The sequence below is a fragment of the Plectrocnemia conspersa genome, unplaced genomic scaffold, assembly GCF_051122295.1.
Source record: "Plectrocnemia conspersa isolate PC_06_02 unplaced genomic scaffold, ASM5112229v1 ptg000001l, whole genome shotgun sequence".
In the NCBI taxonomy this organism is placed as follows: Eukaryota; Metazoa; Arthropoda; class Insecta; order Trichoptera; family Polycentropodidae; genus Plectrocnemia; species Plectrocnemia conspersa.
The window spans coordinates 18,684,341-18,708,423 of record NW_028277165.1 but is presented as its reverse complement, the minus strand read 5'-3'; the positions used below and the strand labels follow the sequence as shown (position 1 = coordinate 18,708,423).

General features: G+C 29.8%; 3 protein-coding genes and 1 long non-coding RNA gene across 14 annotated transcripts; 3 read left to right on the top strand and 1 right to left on the bottom strand.

Annotated features, from left to right (window-relative positions):
• The first annotated feature begins 397 nt into the window (after positions 1 to 397).
• On the top strand, positions 398 to 4,724 carry LOC148239072 (cytochrome P450 9e2-like). Its single transcript, XM_088182573.1, has 10 exons — positions 398 to 458; positions 2,307 to 2,509; positions 2,584 to 2,747; positions 2,827 to 2,970; positions 3,033 to 3,238; positions 3,307 to 3,535; positions 3,613 to 3,834; positions 3,898 to 3,992; positions 4,058 to 4,226; positions 4,299 to 4,724. Exons 2-10 carry the CDS (start codon positions 2,310 to 2,312, stop codon positions 4,466 to 4,468), a joined length of 1,599 nt encoding a protein of 532 aa, XP_088038699.1. The 5' UTR covers positions 398 to 458; positions 2,307 to 2,309; the 3' UTR covers positions 4,469 to 4,724.
• Positions 4,725 to 5,162: 438 nt separating this feature from the next.
• On the top strand, positions 5,163 to 9,478 carry LOC148239071 (cytochrome P450 9e2-like). The gene is made up of 11 exons (XM_088182587.1): positions 5,163 to 5,295; positions 5,782 to 5,984; positions 7,019 to 7,182; positions 7,241 to 7,384; positions 7,448 to 7,653; positions 7,721 to 7,949; positions 8,027 to 8,248; positions 8,307 to 8,401; positions 8,472 to 8,640; positions 8,713 to 8,915; positions 9,412 to 9,478. Exons 2-10 carry the CDS (start codon positions 5,785 to 5,787, stop codon positions 8,880 to 8,882), a joined length of 1,599 nt encoding a protein of 532 aa, XP_088038713.1. The 5' UTR covers positions 5,163 to 5,295; positions 5,782 to 5,784; the 3' UTR covers positions 8,883 to 8,915; positions 9,412 to 9,478.
• LOC148239070 (uncharacterized) lies at positions 8,930 to 9,498 on the bottom strand. Its single transcript, XR_015809042.1, has 2 exons — positions 9,409 to 9,498; positions 8,930 to 9,340 (listed from the first exon to the last, which is right to left on the bottom strand). It is a non-coding gene; the product is annotated as an uncharacterized LOC148239070 (long non-coding RNA).
• LOC148239069 (cytochrome P450 9e2-like) lies at positions 9,235 to 23,822 on the top strand. 11 transcript variants are annotated; one of them, XM_088182486.1, is made up of 14 exons: positions 9,235 to 9,774; positions 9,841 to 9,994; positions 10,084 to 10,383; positions 10,452 to 10,985; positions 12,923 to 13,211; positions 15,046 to 15,281; positions 15,349 to 15,512; positions 15,574 to 15,717; positions 15,779 to 15,984; positions 16,046 to 16,277; positions 16,344 to 16,565; positions 16,627 to 16,724; positions 16,787 to 16,955; positions 17,089 to 17,338. In XM_088182486.1, the coding sequence occupies exons 6-14, from the start codon at positions 15,091 to 15,093 to the stop codon at positions 17,256 to 17,258; spliced, it is 1,596 nt and encodes a 531-aa protein (XP_088038612.1). In that variant the 5' UTR covers positions 9,235 to 9,774; positions 9,841 to 9,994; positions 10,084 to 10,383; positions 10,452 to 10,985; positions 12,923 to 13,211; positions 15,046 to 15,090; the 3' UTR covers positions 17,259 to 17,338. The 11 variants fall into 11 exon arrangements, 9 of the variants coding, with proteins under 9 accessions (XP_088038612.1, XP_088038605.1, XP_088038598.1 ...); XM_088182479.1 differs by having other exon boundaries at positions 9,273 to 9,774; positions 10,452 to 10,981; XM_088182472.1 differs by having other exon boundaries at positions 9,340 to 9,774; positions 10,452 to 10,977.
• The last annotated feature ends 261 nt before the right edge of the window (positions 23,823 to 24,083 follow it).

Here is a 24,083-nt window from a genome sequence, read left to right as displayed (position 1 = left end):
AAATTTTTATAAAGCTATGGCAATTATTCATGTAGCGTGAAAACATGTCACCTTCCGTCAAAACATTCATGTAAATTCTGCAAAAATAGTGGACCGTAATATGTTAATATAATTTTTTTTACCTTTTATGTTACTATGTAACTGTAGCACACAAATTTTATCAGTTTTATATTAATTTTAACTGATAATTAATTTACCTATCATATATTTATTATTTGATTCGATAAATTACTTATAAATATAACATATGAAAATGTATATTGATAATATAAAAATATTCGTTATATAACTAAAGGTGATAAAAAAATATGAATTAATAATAATAAATAAATGAATGAAGAAGCTTTAAACCATAATAAATCGGAATTAAATTACAGGTCCGCAAATCGACTAGTCTTCGACGTAACTTAGCGAGCAGTGGTCGTTGTGAATCGTTCAAGGTTACCAACTCTTTGGGTGTATGTATTAGTTTAGTATTTATAAATAAAATCCTGTTCCATGTTTACACAATTAGCAAAATGACATTAATATCATTGTATCCATTAGATAGATTAGATAGAAATTTAATACATATTATATAAAGCTTCTAAAAATATACATTGCAATTTATATACCTACATAAAAATACTTTGTTTTATTAACAAAAAGACAATAATATCACTGTATCCATTAGATAGATTAGATAACAATTTAATACATATTATCACATATTATGTAAAGCTTCTAAAAATATACATTGCAATTTATATACGTGTCTACATAAAAATACTTTGTTTTACTTATTATTTTTAAATAATTAATGATTAAGATATTTGAAAAATATTAGTTAGAAATTTTGTTATAAATATAACAAAAATTTGATAACACTATTATTAAAAAAATACTGGAAATATTGTGATTTTTTAATATATAAATAAGTTTTTGTATTTTTTTCTCACTCACAAACATTTGGACTTTCTCTTTTTATGTAACACTTAGCTTTTCTGTAAATATATATTACGTTTATTTTGTATCCTCTTATGCTGATGGTATCCACGAGAATAATCTACCTTTTTTGACCTCTTATTTTTAAGAACAAGTTCTGTATCTACCTGCAAAAGTTAAGATCATTGTGCTTCCATCTATGGAATAAAAGTTTGTACTAAAAGCATAGCGTTTATTTCATTTAATTTGACCCATATTAACACTATTCTAACCCACGACAATTAAAGCTTAGATTGCTAATAAATTTATTTGTAAATATTAAATAAAAAAAAATAAAAAAATATTCTAGATACAACTTTTCATTTTACACATATTGAAAACCATCTATTGAATGATTTTAAAAGCTGCACAAGTATATGTTGAAAGTTTTGCCTATTTTTTATTATTTCTTTTAATCCAAAACATTGATCTAATTTAACCCACATTAGCTATGTTTGAGTTGTTATTAAATGTATGTGTAAATATTAAAGCAAATAGCAACAAATCTTAGATGTAAGTAAGCTAGGTTATAATATTGATTTTACACAACCTACAGATTGAAAACCATTGATAAAACACTTTCAAAAACTATATATACTAAGGCGAATCGAAAATTTTTACTATCTTTCATTATTACTCTTAAATTTGTGTTGCACGAAATATTAACAAATAATTATATTTTTTCTCTTGAATAGAGATTAAAACGTCTCTTTTAACTAATTTGGCCCACATAAATTATTTTCTAACCCACCGACGATGTTTTAGATGGTAATATTTTTTTTGTAAATACTATATCAAATAAAAATAAAACACAATTTAGTTGTAAGTTAATTAGGATTTCAATTTTGATTTTACACAGTCCCAAATATTACCATTGATAAATTAATTTAAAAGCTTTACCTATATTTTTATTAGTAGTTTTAATTCAAGAGTTATTATATATTTTCTTTTAATTTTGCGTTGCGTGAAATATTCGCAAAACTGCTTGTTGTCATGCAGTAGGTTGCGAAAAATTATGTATGTAACAAATCATGTCTTTGTTGTGAAAAAAGTGTTACGAGTTTAGTTTAACTATATAAAATAAGTACAGCAATATTTATTTATTATTATATAAAATAAGTTAACGGATATCAAGTTTGAGAATCATGTATCATTTGAAACAATTGACAGTCGCCTTGGAGTTGCTATCAAAAAATTGCTCTTTGCCATTTGTGCTCTCCCGTAGTTTAATCAATTTTAATTAAACCAATAAATTCAGACATTTTAAATTAGAGTAATAGTATTACGTGTGAATTTTACTATTTATATTATGTACAAGAAATATTATCATTATTTTTTTGCAGGTCATGTTTATTTATTTAGGAGTTATAGCAATAGTTTTAATATTATTCTATATAAAATGGGACGCTGGCTATTTCGAAAGAAGAGGAATCAAATGTTTGCCAAACTGTTACCCTATAGTAGGAAATATGTTTGAGGTTCTGCTACAAAGGATTCACTGCAAAGAGATCGCAACAAGAGCTTACAATTCTCATCCAAATCACAAGTGAGTTTATTACGATATGTGTAAACATGCTATGAAAATAAAATTAATTAAGTATTAAAATATCTGAAAATAAGGTACGTTGGACTGAAAAGTTTTAACAAGTTAGTGGTTATGATTAGAGATTTGGAACTACTTAAAAGTATTGCCATTAAAGATTTCGATCATTTTATGAACCATGTTGGTGGCATAGACGAACATGCAGATCCATTATTTGGAAGAAACCTATTTGTTATGCGAGGTATTTCATTATATATTTTTTTAATATGTATTAAAATACATTGATGATTAATACGCTTGGGTATTATTATATTATGAAGATCAAAAATGGCGCGATATGAGATCTACGCTGAGTCCTGCTTTCACCAGCTCGAAGATGAGAGGCATGTTTCAGTTGGTTGTGGAAATCAGTAAGCAAATGGTCGACTTTTACGAAAAAAGCATGTCTGATCCAGAAAACAAAGGTAAGAATTAATGAAAGATTATAACGATTAATAAATAAAATAATATTTTAATAATTGTGTAGAAAGAGGGCTAGTTGAAGTGGAAATGAAAGATGCTTTTACTAGATACACAAACGATGTGATTGCGACTTGTGCTTTTGGACTTAAGGTTAATTCTTTAGATGATAAAGAAAACGAGTTCTATAAGATGGGGAAAATGTCTTCAGACATCACTGGACTCACGCTTTTGAAATTCTCCATGTTTTACGCCATTCCGAGGATTATGAAAGTTTGTAAATCAAACATTATATATTATTACACGTACAATAAAATATATTTTTTACATTAAACTTACAGTTCTTCAACATCACTATATTTAAAGAAGAATCTAGAAGTTTTTTTCGCCATATTGTTCTCAGTACAATGAAAAGCAGGGAAGAAAATAAAATTTTAAGGCACGACATGATTCAATTGCTCATGGAAGCCAGGAAAGGATCTCTAGAGTACGAAGAAAATGATAAGGATAATGAAGCTGGATTTGCGACTGTTACAGAATCAAATGTCGGAAAGCAAACGGTTAAGCGAAGTACTAAATTAAATTTCAATAACTCTAAAATTATTTAAATATAAGCATGTAAACTGAAATAAAATAATATTTAATAGAGTGGGGTGATGATGATATTGTTGCACAAGCAGTGCTCTTTTTCATTGCTGGTTTCGAAACAACTGCTAACCTTCTCTGTTTTATTGCCCATGAACTGACAATAAATCCTAAAATTCAGAAAAAACTTCAAGAAGAGATAGATACATCCATTTTGAATAATAAAGGAGATTTGCATTACAATGATTTAGCAAATTTAAAATACTTGGATATGGTAGTATCAGGTAAGCTATTTTGCATTAATTATTTGTATTCTATTAATTCCGCCTAAATTATAATATCTTTAGAAACTTTGAGATTATGGCCACCACTAGTGGCTATCGACAGACAGTGTTCAAAAACATATAAACTACCATCAGACGGTTCTAACGACGGATGCACTGTATAAGTTCAATATTAGAGCTTAAATACATTTTGTCAAATTCTTCTAATGATTTTTTTTTTAAGATCAATGTTGGAGAAATGTTATGGATACCTATTTATCCCATTCAACGCGATGCAAAGTTTTTTGAAAACCCGGAAGAATTCGATCCAGAAAGATTCTCTGATGAAAACAAACATAAAATTAATCCAGCTGCATATATGCCATTTGGAATTGGACCTAGGAATTGTATCGGTGCGTAGATATTATATATTAAATTGTTTGTATGTTTTTATTTTTTATAAATAACATATAATATTGTTATAGGTTCAAGATTTGCTTTGATGGAAGCCAAGTCTGTTATATTTTACCTATTGTCAAAGTTTGATTTTGTCGAAACTGCAAAAACACAAAATCCCATTAAGCTAGCAACTAACACTTTTAATTTGCATTCAGAGAAAGGATTTTGGATTGGTTTAAAACCAAGGAATTCGTGAACCAAATAAATATTTTTTATACTTCTATTTTACGTATAATTGTTTTTATGAACTGTAGTACATACTATATTGAAACGACACATGCATTTAATATATTTTTAAGCAAATATTAAACTTTTTAAATTGCCCCTAGGACTAGGTTAAGGTAAGCTGGGTGCCGCACTGGGTAATAATAAATTCATAATTTATAAAATACAATTAATTATAAATATGTTACACTTATGTAAATGTATTATTAATACAGTTTATGTCGAAATATGTATATATTTATTTATCCCTCATCACTTAATTCCCTAAAAACGCAGTATATTGCAAAATATCATTTGTTAACAATGATATGTTTTATAATATTATATTTTGTGCATTACAAGATTATTTGATTGAGTGATTAAATATTTTAAGATTATTTATAAAGATTATTATTAAATATTTTTTTAATCTATTTTTTAAAGACGAAAATTTAATTTTAAAAATACAGCAGTTACATACAGCGGTATATAAAATATCGCTTGAACTTAAAAAAGGGTTTATCTTATCATTAACATAGAGAATATGATAAAACATATTAATGAAAATAAAATTACAATCCATATTTTCATTGTGTAACTCAAAAATTGTTCCACATCAATAGAGATCTACTTTTGTAAGAAGAGCAATATGTATTTGTGATAATAAAAAGATTGGAAGAATTTTAAATTGTTGCTGAGTCATTATTAAATAAAGCACTAGCATTCGTCAAATTCGTCAAATTGATTAGTCTGCTACTTGACTTCGCGGGGAGTGTTCGTTTTGAAAATTGTCATTCAAGGTTATCAACAATTTAAGTTGTATGTATTAGTTAATTTATAAATAAAATTATGCCCCATATTTACGCAATATGTAAAATAAAAACTATATAATCTTATAAATTTTAGATATCATTCTAATTTATTTATATACTAAATACACATTGAAATTTGAAAAATTTGCGTTAAGACTTTAAATAAATATAATATTAGTAAATGTGTATATTCACCATAATATTTTTCCACCTTTGCAAAGTGTCTAGTATTAATTTTTGTCGTGTTAAATCGTAATAAATTTTAATTATTTTATAAATCTTTGTTCTGTTAAAAGACAATAATTGATTTTATGTAATGATCTAAAAATATATTTGATTAGTTGATGGATGTTTATAATTAAAGTAGTGTATGTAAATAAATATATAGTTTAAATTCTAGTAATATTTCATTAACTGCGATTTTTAACTAATTTTATTATTTACAAGATTTAATTTCATTAGAAAATTATTATAAAATTTCATATTTTTTCAGGCCATGCTAATTTATTTGGGACTTATAGCTGTAGTTTTAATAATAATATATTTAAAATGGGACACTGATGATCTCAAAAGGAGAGGGATAGAAAGTATGCCAAACAGTTATCCTCTGGTAGGCAATATGTTAGAAGTGATACTACAAAAGATTCACTCCAAAGATATGGAAATAAGGGCTTACTACTCTCATCCGAATCACAAGTAAGTTTAATATGATATGCATTAAGTAATCCCGAAATGAATGTAGTTTTTCTTAATTAAACATAAAACACGTAAGTGTTAATTTTTCACCCTCCTACCACACGGTAATTTTTTTAATTCCATTAGTATAAAATGTTAGAAGCTTTCATTCAAAATATTATGATAACCCCCTTTTCTTATCATCTGAATTTTGAACTCTTTTCATTGAAGAAGCAAAGTCTGGAAAATACGTGGATGAGATAGTCCTTCAGCCGAGTTTCTTCATTTTATCGACAGTCAATTGAGAATGCCCAGTTTCATATTGTAGAACTATTTGACTTCTGTTGACAAGTGCAGGCCTAATTTTTATACTTCCTTGTGCAAACGCTCCCATAATACACACAAACTTATTTTATATACGGTGATTCCAGTTTTTTGTTACTTAACGTTTTGATAATCACTGTCCTCTATGACAATTGTTGTCCCACAATACTCATTTTTCATCTCTGGTTTTCAAATGATCGAGAAAAGGTCATTCGGCTTCAAGATCCAGAAGCTATTGAGATGTGACGCACCGAAATGTTTCTTCGCTCAATTAGCATGGGGCCCATACACATTGTCTCCAAGCCTTCCCAATCTTCTTAAGTGTCTATGCATTGTTGAATCGGGCTGGTTTAGTGTCGCAGTCAGCTGATGGATAGTTTATGTAGGATTTGCTTCCAATTCTGCATCATCGTGGTGTCGATTTTTTTAAACCATCTTTGATATTTATGGATATATAATTAATCATCTACCACTTTATATATGTTTTTATTTGCTGTAGATGCCTCATTTTTCAAATAAATTTATATAACATGCAATTTTGTATACATTGTTCATTTGGGAAAAAAAATCAGAATGTGTAGTATAGATGTGCCCTAAAACGCACTGAAGTACCGTCTGTTAAAACATGAATTAAAAAACCACATTCAATTTGGGATTAACTAATATATATAAATGAATTATAAAAATAAATGTATATTTAATTAAACTTGTAAAAACAACATTTGACAAAGGTACATTGGACTTAAAAGTTTTAATAAATCAGTGATTATGATAAGAGATATAGAACTTCTTAAAACTATTTCCATTAAAGACTTTGATCATTTTTTAAATCACGTTGACGGCATAGATGAACATGCAGATCCTTTATTTGGAAGAATTCTTTTTGTAATGCGAGGTATTATAATACAGGTGATAAATATATAAGTTCGGGTATTATTTTATTTTATTTGCAGATCAAAAATGGCGCGATATGAGATCTACGCTTAGTCCTGCTTTTACCAGCTCAAAGATGAGAACCATGTTTCAGTTGGTTGTGGAAATCAGTAAGCAAATGGTCGACTTTTACGAAAAAAGCATGTCTGAGCCAGAGAACAAAGGTAAGAATTAATGAAAGATTATAACGATAAATAAATTAAATTATATATTTAATAATTGCGTAGAAAGAGGGCTAGTTGAAGTGGAAATGAAAGATGCTTTTACTAGATACACAAACGATGTGATTGCGACTTGTGCTTTTGGACTTGAAGTCAATTCTTTAGAACATAAAGAAAACGAATTTTATAAGATGGGAAAAATATCTTCAAACATGACAGGACCAGTACAATTTAAGTTCTTAATGTTTTTCGCCATTCCGAAAATAATGAATGTCTGTGAATAGAAAAAAAAATATAAGCCCATAATAAAAAAAATATATCTACTAATTTAATTTTCAGTTTTTTAACATAACTATATTCACTGAGAAGTTCAGGAATTTTTTCCGTCATATCGTTCTCAGTACAATGAAAAATAGAGAAGAAAATAAAATTTTAAGGCACGATATGATTCAGTTGCTCATGGAAGCCAGGAAAGGATCGCTAGAGTACGAAGAAAATGATAAGGATAATGAAGCTGGATTTGCGACTGTTACAGAATCAAACGTCGGAAAGCAAACGGTTAAACGAAGTACTAAATTAATTTTCATTAACTATGTATTACTTTCAATATAATCATGTCAACTAAAATAAAATAATATTAAATAGAATGGGACGATGATGATATAATTGCACAAGCTGTGCTCTTTTTAATGGCTGGCTTTGAAACAACGGCTAATCTGCTCTGTTTCATTGCCCATGAACTGACAATAAATCCTGAAATTCAGAAAAAACTTCAGGAAGAGATAGATACAGCAATTGTAAATAACAATGGAAATTTACATTATAATGATTTGGCAAATTTGAAATACTTGGATATGGTAGTATCAGGTACTTTTCATTAGTTATTTATATTTTTATAATTATATTTAAATTATAATATTTTTAGAAACGTTGCGATTATGGCCACCTGTAGTGTCTAGCGATAGACAATGTTCAAAGCAATATAAACTAGCATCAGACGGTTTTAACAACGGATGCACTGTATAAGTCGAATATTGAGAGTATGAATACATTTTGCCAAATTGTTTTTATGTGATGATTTTTTTTATAGATTGAAGTTGGAGAAATGATATGGATACCCATTTATTCTATTCATCGCGATCCAAAATATTTCGAAAATCCAGAAGCATTCGATCCAGAAAGATTCTCCGATGAAAACAAACATAAAATTAACCCAGCGTCTTATATGCCGTTTGGAATTGGACCTAGGAATTGTATCGGTGCGTATTGCGTACTTAATGTATAAAATTTATTGTCAATAGCTCTTTAATTATATTTCAATATTGTTATAGGTTCAAGGTTTGCTTTGATGGAAACAAAGTCTGTTTTATTTTATCTATTGGCAAAGTTTGACTTTGTCGAAACTGCGAAAACACAAAATCCCATTAAGCTGGCTACTAATACTTTTAATTTGAATTCTGAGAACGGGTTTTGGATCGGTTTAAAGCCCAGGAATTTATAATTAAATATTTGTTAATACCATACTGTTTCAAATGTACGTATGATATATTTTTCTATTTGTATTAAAAAATAAAATGTCAAGACACGTATAATTGTCAATTATTTCACATTTTTTTTCCTAAATAAGTTTCTAATATCTAAAAACTCGTATTTAGTTGTTGAAAATGTTAGCTGGACGAACGGCTTGTAATTAAAGTTTTTTTTATATTATTTGATTGATTTAAGTTTTTCCAAAAGTTTTGTACAATCATTGGCTGCATTTATGTGCTAAATTACTGAGGGTTGAGCTGTTAACACTTCCACTTGAAAGAATTGAAAGTTTCCGATAGTCGCTATATAGTCTCTCTGTTCAGATTTGGCAGTGTGGTACAATTTTATAACTCCTGGGCTAGGCTAGACAAACAAAGACAGTCTTTCAGCCCTTTAGTTTGTCAAACTTGGGACGACTTTTCAAGTATTCTACAAAGGGATAATGTATATGTCCACGGAACTTTTCTGTGTGAATAATAATTCCATATTATACTGACCAGATAGAAAATATGTAATATGCTGTGCGAATGACAGTTGACGTTTAATAGCGATAGTAGCGTGAAGCGTACGGCTCGGCGTCGGTGCTGCCCCCAAGTGTCGATCGAGTGTAGTGTCGTTTGTTTGTAACGGTCGTTTACGCGTGGGCGTCATTTACAACGCTTTTACATTGCTCAATAAACAACTACCACGATGGAAAATTTTCCCAAGTCTTTTAACTACGTCGAGGTTGACGCTAAAACTTTTCGATGTAATATAAAGACGAACGAGGAAGCGGAGCACTGGATAAAAGAATACAGTGCGTTATCCAGAACAAGTTGGAATTGTAAGAGTATGATAAAAAACCCCACAAGATATATTTCACAGTAAGTACTCTAATTAAACTAATAATATAATATAAATAACAGTTGTTATATAGACAATTATTGTAGCATTAGGAAAGTATGTCATCATTCCCAAGGCTGGAAACTTGACCCTTCGAAAAGAAAGCATGGCAAATCAAAAAATTTGTTTTGCAAAGCTGAACTGGACGTTCTTGTCAAGAAGGTTACTTATAGCACAATGAGGAATGATAAATATCTGAAGGTAATTTCAATATGTTTTTTTCCTTTTGATATATAATTCATATTTATACATATGTACATATTTTATATGAATTCTGTTTTAATTTTAAGGACGGATATCGAACAATAATACAATTTATCGGAGACCATAGTCACCCTATAATAAACGCAGAGACGTTATCCTGTTTGCCTCCATCTGAAGAGATCAAAAATAAATTTTATGCTTATTTTGATACGGGATTAAAGGCTGGCGAGGCTATGAGACATCACGAAGCTCAACTGCTTTTAGAACACGATAATTGTTGCATTGAAATGGCAGATACATCAATAAACCCAAAAATGCATACTATTCTATATTTATGGGAAAAATGGAGAGATAATGCTTTGGGTCCACGTAACGACTGTCTCCAGGTAATTTATATTGAAAATTAATATGTTCGCAATGTTTCTATCAATTACTATGTATTTATTAATTACAGATTTTAAAAGAGAAGATACCACTACATGAAACAACTAGTAGCAGCAGCAGCAGCAGCAGCAGCATTAATGTTGCTCCATGTGACATATCCATTGTTGATGGGGATTTTAAATTCAATGAAAATAAAGAAATAATTTCAACTGATAATAACTTAAATGTAGACATTAATGAAAAATTAGACGATATTTTTTTTGGTCTTAAAAAAGATTGCATTGCATTAATGGGGGGGGTATTTGATCCAGATTTGGCCAAAAAACTTCAGGATGCTTTTAAAGTAGCGCTCAAAAAAGTAACTGCTGATCATAAAAATAGAATTAAACGTAATTCTGGTGCCAAAATTAAAGTTCAACCAACGGCCATTAGTAGGCGAAGGATAGGTTTAACCAGGGGCAACTCGGTTGTACCTTCAGGTCGCCCAGCACTTTCAAATATATTAAAAATAAAACGTTTAAAGCGGTTGCATAATTTAAGTTTTAATATTAAAAATAATAAGCCTAATGGAAAGTCACATGGAGCAGCACATTAATGTACGTATGTATGCATTTTTTTATTTTGTTTTTATATGTCCTGTCATTATCAGTTTTCTTTGCTGATTCTTTCTGATAATTATTATAGAATCAGCGGATAAAATAAAATAATTTAAAACATCAATTTTTTGATTTGTTTTATACTATCCTTATATTTCATCAATTCATTTCTTCAATCGTCTTTACAATCATCAGTGGTAAGTACACGTAGTCAAAAAATAAGTAGATGCTACATTTGCCAGAAACTGAACTAAAAATATGGATTACAATGTAAATATTGAAAATAATAATTGTAAGGAACATTCTCAAAATATATGTATTAAATTCATTGAATTAATTTATAACGAATGAATTGATTCATATACACCATAAACCAGTCGTGACATTTTAAATGGAGTCTTGGGAATACATTATATGGAGTAGTTTTTCGGAAGCGTTGTTATTAAAGTTGCTTACTTATAACAATGCTTAGGTGCTTAAAATAAAAAATTAAATAACCATTTTTACTGTATGTTGAGTCAAAATATCTATATGGGTCGAAAAAGACCAAAGGGAATAAACTATATAGTCGATTTGAGAGCCGGATGAATGTTAATGAAAATATGAACTTCTACTTGATAAGTTACGGAGGTAATAGAATATTTTCATAGCAGATGGTACTTTCTGCATAAAAGGTTGACTTAAAATAAATTAAACAGAGTTCCCATTATGCATAATATGAAGTACATATTGATAATAAACAACAATATTTTTTGGGTTCTTATTCATCCCTAAATTATAATTAACATTCCGTTAGTGAGAGATCCACGCTCGCACTTTGTTATAGTCACTCTACGAGTTTATGTTTGGTCAAGTCCTCCCCTCTTCTATCTTCCTACTTGGAAGAGTGCTACATGTCACTGCATTAGTTACCTTTGCGTGGTGCATGGTACGTTCGTTAAAGGCCGGTGGATCTTTGCCACCAAATAAGTAAAGTTTCTTAGCTATTTTAATTTTGACGTATTTTTGTATTACGTATGCGTATTTATTTGGTAAAGTCATTTTGAATGTTGTACATTATTTTGGTACTACATGTTGGACTGGATCCAACATATACTGTGAGAAATGAAGGAGATCAATCCGAGATTGGTAGTAGCGGCGAAACCTCATGCAGCATCCCCAACATAGGAAATAGCTGCCGCCCTTGTTTAGAATTGAATACGAGAAGACTGACTAAATATAATTGCAAATTATGTGACCAATATTTATGCCTGCAACATTGTTCCTTGTTTGCTCTAATGACTGATTTGAGAATCTAATTATTTCGTTTTCAAAATAATTTTTCAAATTTTTGTGCAAACGCTGCGCGCAGTTCGGTGCAATTAAATAAACAGTGAAATATGTTATTATCACAGCATTTTTCTTACAAAGTGTTAATTGAAGATGATTCAAAATAATGCAGCATTAAATTTATAGACATTATAATCAAAACTATAAATTATGAGTGTGCCAGTAAGTGTTTGGTTATATGAATAATATATCACGGTTATTCTAACAAAATTACTATCGACTTTCTAGGATCAAATATTAAACGACAAACAGCGGTGATTTGGCAATTAAATATATTTTCATTACTACAATACTAGTAATAATGAAAAATCTCGTATTAGTGTAAACAAAAAGTTATATTTTACCCACTATATAGTATCGTTTATAGTTAATTTTTAGAAGCAATGATAGATCTAATAACATTTACGTATGGCAAACAATTAAAATATGACATATTGCAACAATTTTGAAGAAGATGAAGAGATGTCAATCTATACGTTTAATCCTCTACAGTAACTTCCGTCAATTTTGTTCTTCGGTTGTCGTTTAAATTTAATTTATGGATTATATTAGTAGAAATAATGTGTTCAATATTTAACTCTTGATGAAGGTCTTATTGTTTTTAATTATTTTTCAGAAGCAATGATGGAACAATTTGACGACCTATATGGCTACAACGTAGAATTGGTATATATAAACAAAGAGTGAATCTTCTCATATTGAAGTCACTGTCAGCAAGTATTATCTTTTTATAAAGAATATACTACATAAATTTGATGTAACTGAATATCTTGAATTTGGCTATTCCGAAAGAGGAATGATGGCACAGAACAAAAATTGATTGAAAACCATGACGTGTACATATTTTGCCACTTCGGAATTAAAAATAAGCCACTCTTAGATATTTTGTCTATCGATTATTTCAGGTATGCAATCACATATTTATAATCATTGTAAAATGTCGTCGATTAGATACCATCCAAGAAACTACACAAATGTAAAATGTCGTGAAAGATAGTATCCCCTAATATGAATAGATAAAAAAATACGTTTTATTAGCATTTATATGTTTTGATCGAGATTAACCTCAATCTTCATACGTACTAAGTATATATTACATGTTCACGCTTAAAACGTACCTGGTCCAGTCAAATCTAACGTATATGTGCATTAAATCGGAAGCAATGATAATGTTTATGTATTATAAAAGGAAAAACTCACTTTTCGGCCTCGGAGCCCGCGACGGGAATCCAAAATTTGAAGATTTCATTACGAAGATTGTTTTATGATCGTTTATCTAGTTTAATCAATGTATTCTTTTAATCCTTGCACACATTATGTATATATTTCATTTTCATAGTTATAACATACCTAGTTAATTTGCAATCCGAATATTTATGTTCAGTTAAATCGAACAACGCGCATGGCGATTATTGTCGCGTAGCATAATTTTATTAATAAATAATAATTATTTAAAACTGTTGTCACGTTACTGTCGGCCATCTTGTTTTATATTTGAATGCTTATTTTTCATTGGTCGAAACAACAGAATGCATTACCGGTGCCTCGGAGAGCAATGAAGCAAATTCAATTTTTATTATTATAATTAAATTTATTTCCTTTGTTTATGTGTATTATTATATACATCGTTCATACAAAGCGATACGATTTAGGCCGGTTTCACACGTACCGGATGGATTCGCCAGGCACCGGGCCGGCGCCGTGTAGTGGGGATGGTGTGGTATGGGCTAGTACTAACCATTTCAGACGTGCCGGACGAATCCATCCGGCGCCGGCCCGACGCTGGCTGCCGGGTTGTCGCCGGCCGTGCTCACTACAACTGTCCGGCACCGGGTATCGGGTAGAGTGTAGTGGGGGTAAAACTCACACATGAACCGGGCCGTTGACAGTGATTGTGGTATCTTGTAATGAAATTATTAAATATATTCCCCATGTTTCTTCCCCCAGCAGAAGAAATATACCTCGAAATTTTAATTATATTAATAGAATCTCTTTTAATTATCTTAGTAGAATACATACAAAAATAAAATCCTACCGCGAAATGCGTGGAACGACTTATATGAAGCCGTTAATCCTAAATGACTGGCATCAGTTGACGGGGTATAGATCGGGTTGGGAAGAAACCGGCCACGTGTGAAGGGTTTGTAAACGGTGCCGGATGAATTCAGGTGTGAAACTACACTTACAGAGTAGAAAACAGAACGTATAATGTTTCATTTTAAAGTAAATGTGTCCGGAAGTGGCTTAGAACAATTATATAAAAAAGATTTTAATAAATGATTCAAAATCTTTTATTTTTCTCCCCAGAACTTACAACTTCATTACGTTGTAAACTTGTATAAAAAAATAATTTCATAGAATAAATGACATTTATTTTTATTTTCTCTTTTAAAATAATTTAATAAAATAGTGTTTGTTAGCTTCTGAAACAATTACAAAATTAAAAGAATAACTCCTGAATACCAAATAAAAAAGCAATAATATTTTTTGCAGATAGCCGAATGTCGTGATTTTGTAAAACACTTGTGTAACATTATATTTATCAGATTAAAATAGGGTAACTCTATTTAAGGCGCACTAGTTAAAACATATTCAGTCACGTAAACCATAATTATGTTAGCGCACGTCTTTATTTTGTTAAAATCATGGGGAATATCTCAAATAAGCAAAGAAAAGGTCAACATAATTGTATATATCATTAAATATGAAGATTTTTAATACTTATCTATTTATTCCTAGGTAGTGGCATATATATGGAATCGACACTATGGAAAATCGGATGTAATGGTGTTAACAGTAATAGCAGGAGTAGCACTGTACATATACTGCAGAAGAAAGGCAAAGTACTTCGAAAAAAGTGGAATTAAAAATCTTCCGACGTTCCCTATTGTTGGTAATATGTTAAAAGTAGTATTGCAACAAGAGAGCTTCTTGGGTGTTTTGGATCGAACTTATAAAGCATTTCCAGATCAAAAGTAAGTTATTGATAAATACATTATTTTAAGAAAACACAGTTCCTTTAATATACAAATATTGATTCAGATACATTGGCCACATGCAAATCAATTATCCACTGATAATGATAAAAGACCTTGAAGTATTAAGACAAGTTGGAATAAAGAACTTTGATCATTTCGTCAATCATCACTTTACAATTAGCGTAGAGTCTGATTCATTGTTTGGAAATCATCTTTTTGCATTAAAGGGTTAAATTAATAATATAATTTGTATACAAGTAAATGACATTTAGAATAATATTCGTTTTAGGTGATAAATGGCACGATATGCGAGCAACTTTGAGCCCTGCCTTCACCAGTTCCAAAATGAAGGATATGTTTGAGTTCATTGATGAGATTGGAAATCAGATGGTCGAATTCTATACAAAGAAAATGGAAGAAGATGAATGTAAAGGTATGTATTTGTATAAGTGACGAGCATAATATAAATATACCTTTTATTTATAAATTTTCAGAGAGAGGTCTTGTAGAAGTGGAATTGAAAGATGCATTCACTAGATACACGAATGATGTAATTGCTACTTCGGCTTTCGGTCTTAAAGTTAATTCTCTAGATGAACCAGATAACACGTTTTATGAAATGGGCAAGAAATCGACCAACTTTGGCGGCTTACGAACAATTAAATTTTTCTTGTTTTCTTCGTTTCCGCGTTTGATGAAGGTAAGATATTGCTATTATTTATAAGACAATACACAACTTTTAATTACATTATTTGTTGCAGTTGACCAATTTGAATATTTTCGATGAAACAGTTAAACAATTCTTTAGGAATCTTGTATTGGGTACAATGAAAAATAGAGAAGAACAAGGTATACTCAGGAATGATATGATAAATTTACTGATGGAAGCAAAGAAATGTTCATTGCTTCACGAAGATGACCAAGAAAGTCACGATGATGCTGGTTTTGCTACTATTCAGGAATCAGAAGTTGGCAAGAAAAAAGTTAAAAGAAGTAGGAATTTAGTTTCAAAATTTATTTCATAATAAATTTTCATGCAACATTAAAATATATTCAAAGATTGGTCCGACGATGATATTGTGGCGCAGGCGTTTCTATTTTTCCTTGCTGGTTTTGAGACTTCTGCAACTTTACTTTGCTTCATGGCGCATGAGCTCACAGTCAATCCTAATGTTCAAAAGAAGCTTCAGGAGGAAATAGACGAAGTTTTGGCTGAATCTGGAGACAACTTAGACTATAACGTACTCATGAAGATGAAATACATGGATATGGTTGTTTCTGGTAATTTATATTATTTATATTTATAAATCTGACATACTTTAATCCATTTATTTTACATCAGAAACACTGAGAATGTGGCCACCATTAGCTGGCTCAGATAGGGAATGTCTTAAACCTTTTAAACTTCCTCCTCCTGATGATTTAAGCGAAGGATATACAGTATGAGTTTTAATAATTATATACATATTTATTAGTGTATTAAATATTACATGTTTTTTCAGATTCAGCCGGGAGAAGGTATCTGGATCCCAATTTCTGGAATCCATCATGATCCTGCTTATTATCCTGACCCAGAAACGTTCGATCCTGAACGATTTTCCGATGACAACAAACACAAAATTGCCCCCATGACGTTCTTGCCATTTGGAATCGGGCCGAGAAACTGCATAGGTTTGTACATAGAAACTATTATACAATGATAATTTTTATATTTTGCTAGAGGAAAATGTCACATACATATCTACACAGTATTGAGTATATACATGTATTGTAACAAAACATGTGACATTTTTTATTGATTTAGGTTCTAGATTTGCTATGATGGAAGCCAAATCTGTAATATTCCATTTGCTGGCGAAGTTTGATTTTGTAGAAACGGCAAAGACCAGCAGGAAATTAACTTTGCCACCCACTGGTTTTAATTTAATTCCTAAAGGCGGTTTCTGGGTTGGACTTAAACCGAGAAATTTGTAGGAATAAGTTTATAAGTTCTTTGGAGCGAAATAATATTTTTAATAAATAAATACGCAAATACACCTTTGTAAGAAATTAAATCGATTTTAAATCATGTTCCATTGCAGATTTCCATTGACCGTAAGGTATTTATATTATCTAAATTTATAACATAATATTAGTTTAGCTTGTGAAAAAGTGTTTCTATATGCACTAAGCTGTTCGAGATGTATTAGATCAGTGAACGTCACATCTTCTAATTTTTACACACATACATTTGCACGTGCTAGAGCCGAGTCACGAGAATAAAGTCGTAAACGTCGCACGAAAACACGATTGAGTGTTGTTTTTGTTTCTATTTGCGCTGCAATAACAGTTATAATTGGAGAATCTGCAGCGTATCAGCATACTTTGGAAAGCTTAGCAGAGATCGATAAAAAATTTACACGTATGATATATTATTTAAAAAATGAAATTAAAAACATTTCAAAAATTAACAAAATATTTTTGTTATATAGTGATACAAATTACACACATCTAATAGGTATAAATTCACATAAATAGAACATATATTTACAGAAAATTTACATAGAAAATATACATATTTTAAAATACAATTAATTACATTTAAAAAACAAAATTCAAAATAAAATCATGGTTAAGTTGGAAGAAAAAATACTAATTTTTTAAGTCAGTTTTCATTGGTTTTGTTCCAGCAATACTATCACTTTCTAATAATGTAGAAGGAGAAGATTGGTGGTTTATTTTCAATTTTTAAGTGTACTAAATCCAAAGACAGCTTGCTGTTAACTGATACATTAAAAATTCGCACTGCACTAGTGCATCGGCATTTTTTTTGTGAATGCGAGGGAGAAGCGATACATTCTCGCTTCTCTTGTTGAAGCGGCAATGCTTATTTCTAGGGTTTTTGTGTGTGTCACATCCAGTTATAATAAATATTTCGGCCCATTTCGCATAAAATAAATAAATAAATAATATGTATATATGTATATGTAATATATAATATTTTTTTATTTATTAACACAGTAACTGGTTGTCAACTCATACAGTATCATTGTGTAAGTTCCAGCGTCTGTGTGTTTTGGATAAAAAGTGAAAAATGTGACGCTCACTGTATTAGATGTGCATTAATATGTTAATGTTTAGTTTAACCCTTTGCACTCGTATTTTTTTTTTGGTTGGGGTAGCGCCAGCTCGTATTTAATTTCGAGACTTTTTTTATGTTCAATTTTTGGAAGTAAAAATGAAATAAAACATGTTTTGATTAATCTTTTTACAAATTAAAATTAATACAGCGAAAGATTGATAGTTTGTCAGTATTTTAGTTAAAAAAAATTAATTAAATATTTAAAATATATTATAATTTAAATACTTTAATCGGAAAATAACTTTTTTTATTGTACTTTTTTAAATAATTTGTAAAACGTTAACCATGAAACTTAGAAAAGAATAATTTATTAAAATGTGTTCACGAAGAATTGTACTTACTATTCACCAAAAATAAATGACATAGTATTAGGTATACATAGTATAGGAAGGTAAATGTAATGATGTTTTTAGATGATTTTTCGTCCATCGCAATCAAATGCGCGGTAAAACAAATAAATGAATTATTTAAAAAAACAGCTGAGTGCTGTAGCGGCAGGGGTTTATAACCATTAAGAAATTTGTAAATAGCTAGATGTCATATGAATTCTGAATAATTAAAATATTGGACTGTTTGTATTTTTTTTGCACCTATCGTTTATTATCTTGCGCAATGCGCTTATTATCTTGCGCATCGCGCTCGTTCTATAGCATTTAGCGCTCATAACATCGATCAACAATTTGCGTTCATACAAAAAAATAATGGTTACAATAAAATTTAATCTAGATTAAAATTACAAAGAGCACAAGTTTTTTACTTGTTGTTTTTTTTTCTTAGTAAAACCTTAGTTTTTAGTTTTTTTAATTGTTGTTTTTTCTTGGTAAATAGTTAATATATTCCCATTAACAAGTTTTAGACTTTATAGAAAATCAGATTACAATAAACGTATTATAAAAAATAAAAAAATATACTGTTAGTTAAATAAAACATATATCAACATATAATAACGTTTAAAAACACATTTAATACGAAAAATTGTTATGCACCTTACAATAAATAAAACACAAACAATATGCACATCAGCACATATGTTTTAAGCAAAAGGATACATTTTGACGATATAACCAATGATTTTTAAAAGCAAAATTTTAAACTTTTGACGCTAAGTTGCCGATAATGAAATTCCAAATAAATTAAAGCGAAGGTCCATATATAAAGGAGAATCTAGATTAGGAAATATACCCCTTGGACAATAACCCCCCGTCAAAACCCCCCTGGACATTGACCCCCCGTGCTAATAACCCCCTGACAATTAACCCACCATGCAAATAATCCCCCTGACAATTAACCCCCGCCACGTATAAAGATAATACAGATATTACTTAACACGTCTCGTGACGCTCTATTATACTTAATAAAACATATACTGACGCCATTACCAAAGTTTAGCTGTTTATACATACATATGTATCTAGCCTAATAATATTTTTTATTTTTTTTAATACTCTTTATAACAATTTTGCTCGCACCGGTCACCGGTACAAAATATACAATACGTATATTTTCCTCGTAAATGTGTTAGTTTTATTGATATTTTAAAAATTCTGTATTTTGCTGAATGAAATAAATTAGTATTGATACTGATTATTCGTATTAAACATTATTTTATTAAAATAATGACCATTTATTATAAATAATAACAACTTATATAAAATACTTATCTCTATACGTGGCGGGGGTTAATCGTCAGGGGGGTTATTTACACGGGGGGTTAATTTTCAGGGGGCTATTTGTCAGGGGGTTATTTGCACAGGGGATTATTTGTACAGGGGGTTAATGTCCAGGGGAGTTTTGATGGGAGATATATCTATCCAGGGGGTATTTGTCCTGCGTTTACATGCACTTAGGATAGGAATATTTAAAATACGAAAAAGAAGGCCAAATTAAATTAGATATTTTTTAATATATTCACTGTCTATGGCAGAGGTCAGAAAATTACGGTCAAATCCAGCCCTCTGCTTATTTTAATCCGGGCTACAAGTAATTGTTAGATTTTACGTATAAAAAAATCAAAGTATGTGCTATAATAGAGCGGCCAACCGTCGAGTTAAGGAGCTAGCTAGGTATCACATTATAAGGTGCTCCTATTGCTTTGTATTTCACCGTGACGTTATGCACTTTAAATTTGAAAGCATCTTCAGTGCCCACGTAACGCCTTTTGCAATACATTTGAATATTTGAGAGAAATGATAAAGCTCATTTTAATTTTGCTTTCTGGCCCGCTGAGCTTAAAATATTTACAATCTGGTCCTTCACAAAAAAGGTTTGCCGACCCCTGGTCTATGGTGTTACACGAGCAAAATAACCTTGTCTATATTCTTCAGTCATATGTTTTACAGAGAGACATTCAAAGCGCGTCATGGCGATTTTACAACTTTATATTTAGATTGTCTCGTATAACCGGAATGTCGTAGTCCTTAAGGCGTTGAACTGATATCCTAGAGACTATCGGTTCAGGTCCCCGCAGCAAACTAAACATTTTAATATTAAGAATACGCTTTTATTAAAATTAAGCCCTAACTGCTAAGCGACATCTATTGATTGTAAGCTGTAATTATAGTTAATATATAATAGATATCACTAATTTACAAACTGTGTTTTAAATTTTAAGTGTTGATTATGTTGTGCATAAACGACTTTTACCAATAGTTTTTCAATGACGCATATTTGAGTCATCCACCTTTAGAGTGCTAAATATGGATAAATTTATATAAGTGTAATACAATCCTAAAACTCACTGAAAAAAATATGTTTTACAAGACTTTTAACCCTTTCACCGCGGATGACTTCTATAGGTGTCATCAAGAAAATCGCCAGTACTCATTAGACATTTAAAGGTGGCGTAAGCATTTGAGCCTAATAAAATGGCTTTTTAGTATAATTTAAGGCTGTAAATCAATTATTTGAACCATAATATTTTTAAAAATATGGCATGAATAGGTGCCCCCACATATTAACAAATTTCGAAATGGCGCTCAAAAATATCAGCTGTGGTGATAATATAAATGCAATTGGGACCAGGCCCCACCTAATTTTTTCGTACATAAAAACAAATAGGTGGGGCTGGTAAAGTTTTATTATATTTTGTGAAAATGATCAAATTTTATATTTAGACAAATATTCTACAAGTTTTTTGTATGTATTTGCCCATTTGAGGCAGAAATGATAAATATTACATTGTTTTTTTTGTGGGGATCTGTTTTGGATTGGTAGGCGTTTTTACACCTAGAGCGAACCAGCGTAGTTTGGCCTCGTGGCTTTATTTTTGAACTTTAAATACTTGTACCAGATTTAAAATTGGTAAAAATAGTCTTAGCATAAACGCATACTATTACTGTCACAGTAATAATATCACGGTTATTATCGAATTCATCGTCACGTCCTTAAAAAATCAATATTATATCGTCATTCGTAATTATATGGATAATTTTTAAAAGAAAATCAATATATGTATTTATAAATAATTAACACAGATTACTAATTCTGTTTTACATAATTTAGCTATTTACTAGCTCGAAAATATATTAAATGTGTCGAGACTAATATTATCGTTTGAGTTGAGTACCCAGGTCGATAGTTGTCAATCGCTCATTTTATTAGTGCGAGCGAGTAAGCGAGCTCTGCTAGCATAACGGCATCTCGCTCTTTTTTCCGTCTTAAAAATTTTATTTTTATTTCATAACAGACACACAATATAAAGTAATAATTATGCACAATTAGAGCATATGATCCCGTTTCATCCCATATCATAAAAATATAGATGCCCTTAGAAGGAAAAAATCAGTTGTAAGGCAATAATTGACAACCTAAATCTGTCAAGTCTAGCGCGATGCCGTCCTAACAGCGCGCGCTTTGACCATGTTCCGATGAAAAATTTTACAATAAACTTACACTTGTAAATTTAAGATTATTGAGTTATTTGCATAAGTTAAAAATTCAATATTACTGAAATGTGTTTAACAGAAGTCTTTTTACTATTAATAACATTAAATTTTCAAAATTTGCTTGAACACAAAGCCAATAAATGCATTCAAAGTTTTGTCGACATATTGTCGACGTTCGAGTACAACGCTTGAAATACGATGTCGACACATAGTCGACTTACGAGCGCAAAGGGTTAATATATGATAAGTTATTTATTAATACAATTGAATTAAATTAAATAATATCAACATAGATACATGAAAATTCATTTATTTATAAGTGAAACAAGATTTTTTTTATATTTATTAAAATTACAAGAAAATATTGAAAATAATACTTAGTATATACATACATACTTATATAAATAATTTGAAAAAATAAATTGTCATCTTTACATTTTTATAAATTTTATAGAAAAACACAGAGTACTATGATTACACATGTTATTAGAATATTATCCCGTTTGTTACTATATAAAAACATGTATTTTATAAGTTTACATGTATAAGCTAATTAAAAAAAATACTGTTTATACATTCATATCCTAACTATCAAGGTATTCAACAAGCTTGCTAATTGTAGTTACCGGATTGATAGCACTGATTGGTGTGATTGCAAATACTAAAATTAATTCAAGGCGTACCTTGCAGTCGATTCAGTGATTTTAATCCTTGATACAAATATTTGTTTACACCAGTAATCATCTTCTGAACATATTAGGAATCACAAGTCTAAACTAGCTGATGTGTTTTACTGTTAAATGTCTCGAATTATTAGATGTCCTCAAAACCTATATTATTATGTAAATCCAAAAAATATTGATATATTCATAAGTCGTGTTATATATTAATTCATAAAAATATCTATTTATTGTTTTAAAAATTAATAGTTATATCTATGAAATTATTAAATTGCTAAGCTATTGAGATTTTTGTATGGATTTGAAAAAATTGTCTTGATTTAAATTATTTGACAACAAAAAATATCACACGAAGCTATGTAAGAGCATGGTAAATGTCATAAAAGTAGTATCATAGTTTTTTGTTTAATATTATCTTCATCACGAATGAGGCATTAAAAATGTTTGGTTTAGTATTAAGAAACAATAAAATTGACTATTCTAAAAAAGTACATGTTACAGTGGAAATAATAAATGCTTTTACAAGGTACGCTTATGATGTAATTGCTACTTTTTTATTATTTTTTTCTTAAAAGAAAAAGACTGAATCTTAACCCTTACCGAAAATTTTTTTTTCTTATTGAATCCACTGTGGTCCATTTTATTAATTTTATATCATTTATTACAGGTACTCCTTGTCCCCGTTCTAGATGTTGGGACCACTACCTGAAAAAAAACCACCCAAGAATGTAATGACAAAAAACGAATGTTTCGCTCTATCCTTTTAAATAGTATTTATTTAACTGTTCACTATTGTAATTCACACAACACCAATGGTTCTCAACAAGAATTTATTGTTGTTTTTTATAACACTAAATATATTTATGTATGTACATTACAATTTCTTACATGTTTGTATAATTGACGTTTGGTTATATTTGTCCATCGTATAATATTTCTCGAAGCAATCTTTCATATGAAGACGTTGGATTACATTTTGGATTACGTTTTTAAACATCTCATTTGTTTTTCTTTCACCGGCTTTTTAACATAATATAAGAAATTACTATATGTGAATATTACTCATTTGATAAACAACCGTCATATTAAAACTTTTTATAACATATTACGACGT

Bases quoted from the DNA above. Each gene is read 5' to 3' on its own strand.
- LOC148239072 (XM_088182573.1), top strand. From the start codon at position 2,310: ATGTTTATTTATTTAGGAGTTATAGCAATAGTTTTAATATTATTCTAT. The intron at 2,748-2,826 runs GTATTTCATTAT...TATATTATGAAG, and splicing joins AAACCTATTTGTTATGCGAG to ATCAAAAATGGCGCGATATG. The intron at 3,239-3,306 runs GTTTGTAAATCA...TTAAACTTACAG, and splicing joins CCATTCCGAGGATTATGAAA to TTCTTCAACATCACTATATT.
- LOC148239071 (XM_088182587.1), top strand. From the start codon at position 5,785: ATGCTAATTTATTTGGGACTTATAGCTGTAGTTTTAATAATAATATAT. The intron at 7,654-7,720 runs GTCTGTGAATAG...TTTAATTTTCAG, and splicing joins CCATTCCGAAAATAATGAAT to TTTTTTAACATAACTATATT. The intron at 7,950-8,026 runs GTACTAAATTAA...AATATTAAATAG, and splicing joins AAAGCAAACGGTTAAACGAA to AATGGGACGATGATGATATA.
- LOC148239069 (XM_088182438.1), top strand. From the start codon at position 10,948: ATGGAAAGTCACATGGAGCAGCACATTAATGTAC. The intron at 12,973-15,045 runs GTATATATAAAC...ATTTATTCCTAG, and splicing joins ATGGCTACAACGTAGAATTG to GTAGTGGCATATATATGGAA. The intron at 15,513-15,573 runs GTTAAATTAATA...TATTCGTTTTAG, and splicing joins TCATCTTTTTGCATTAAAGG to GTGATAAATGGCACGATATG.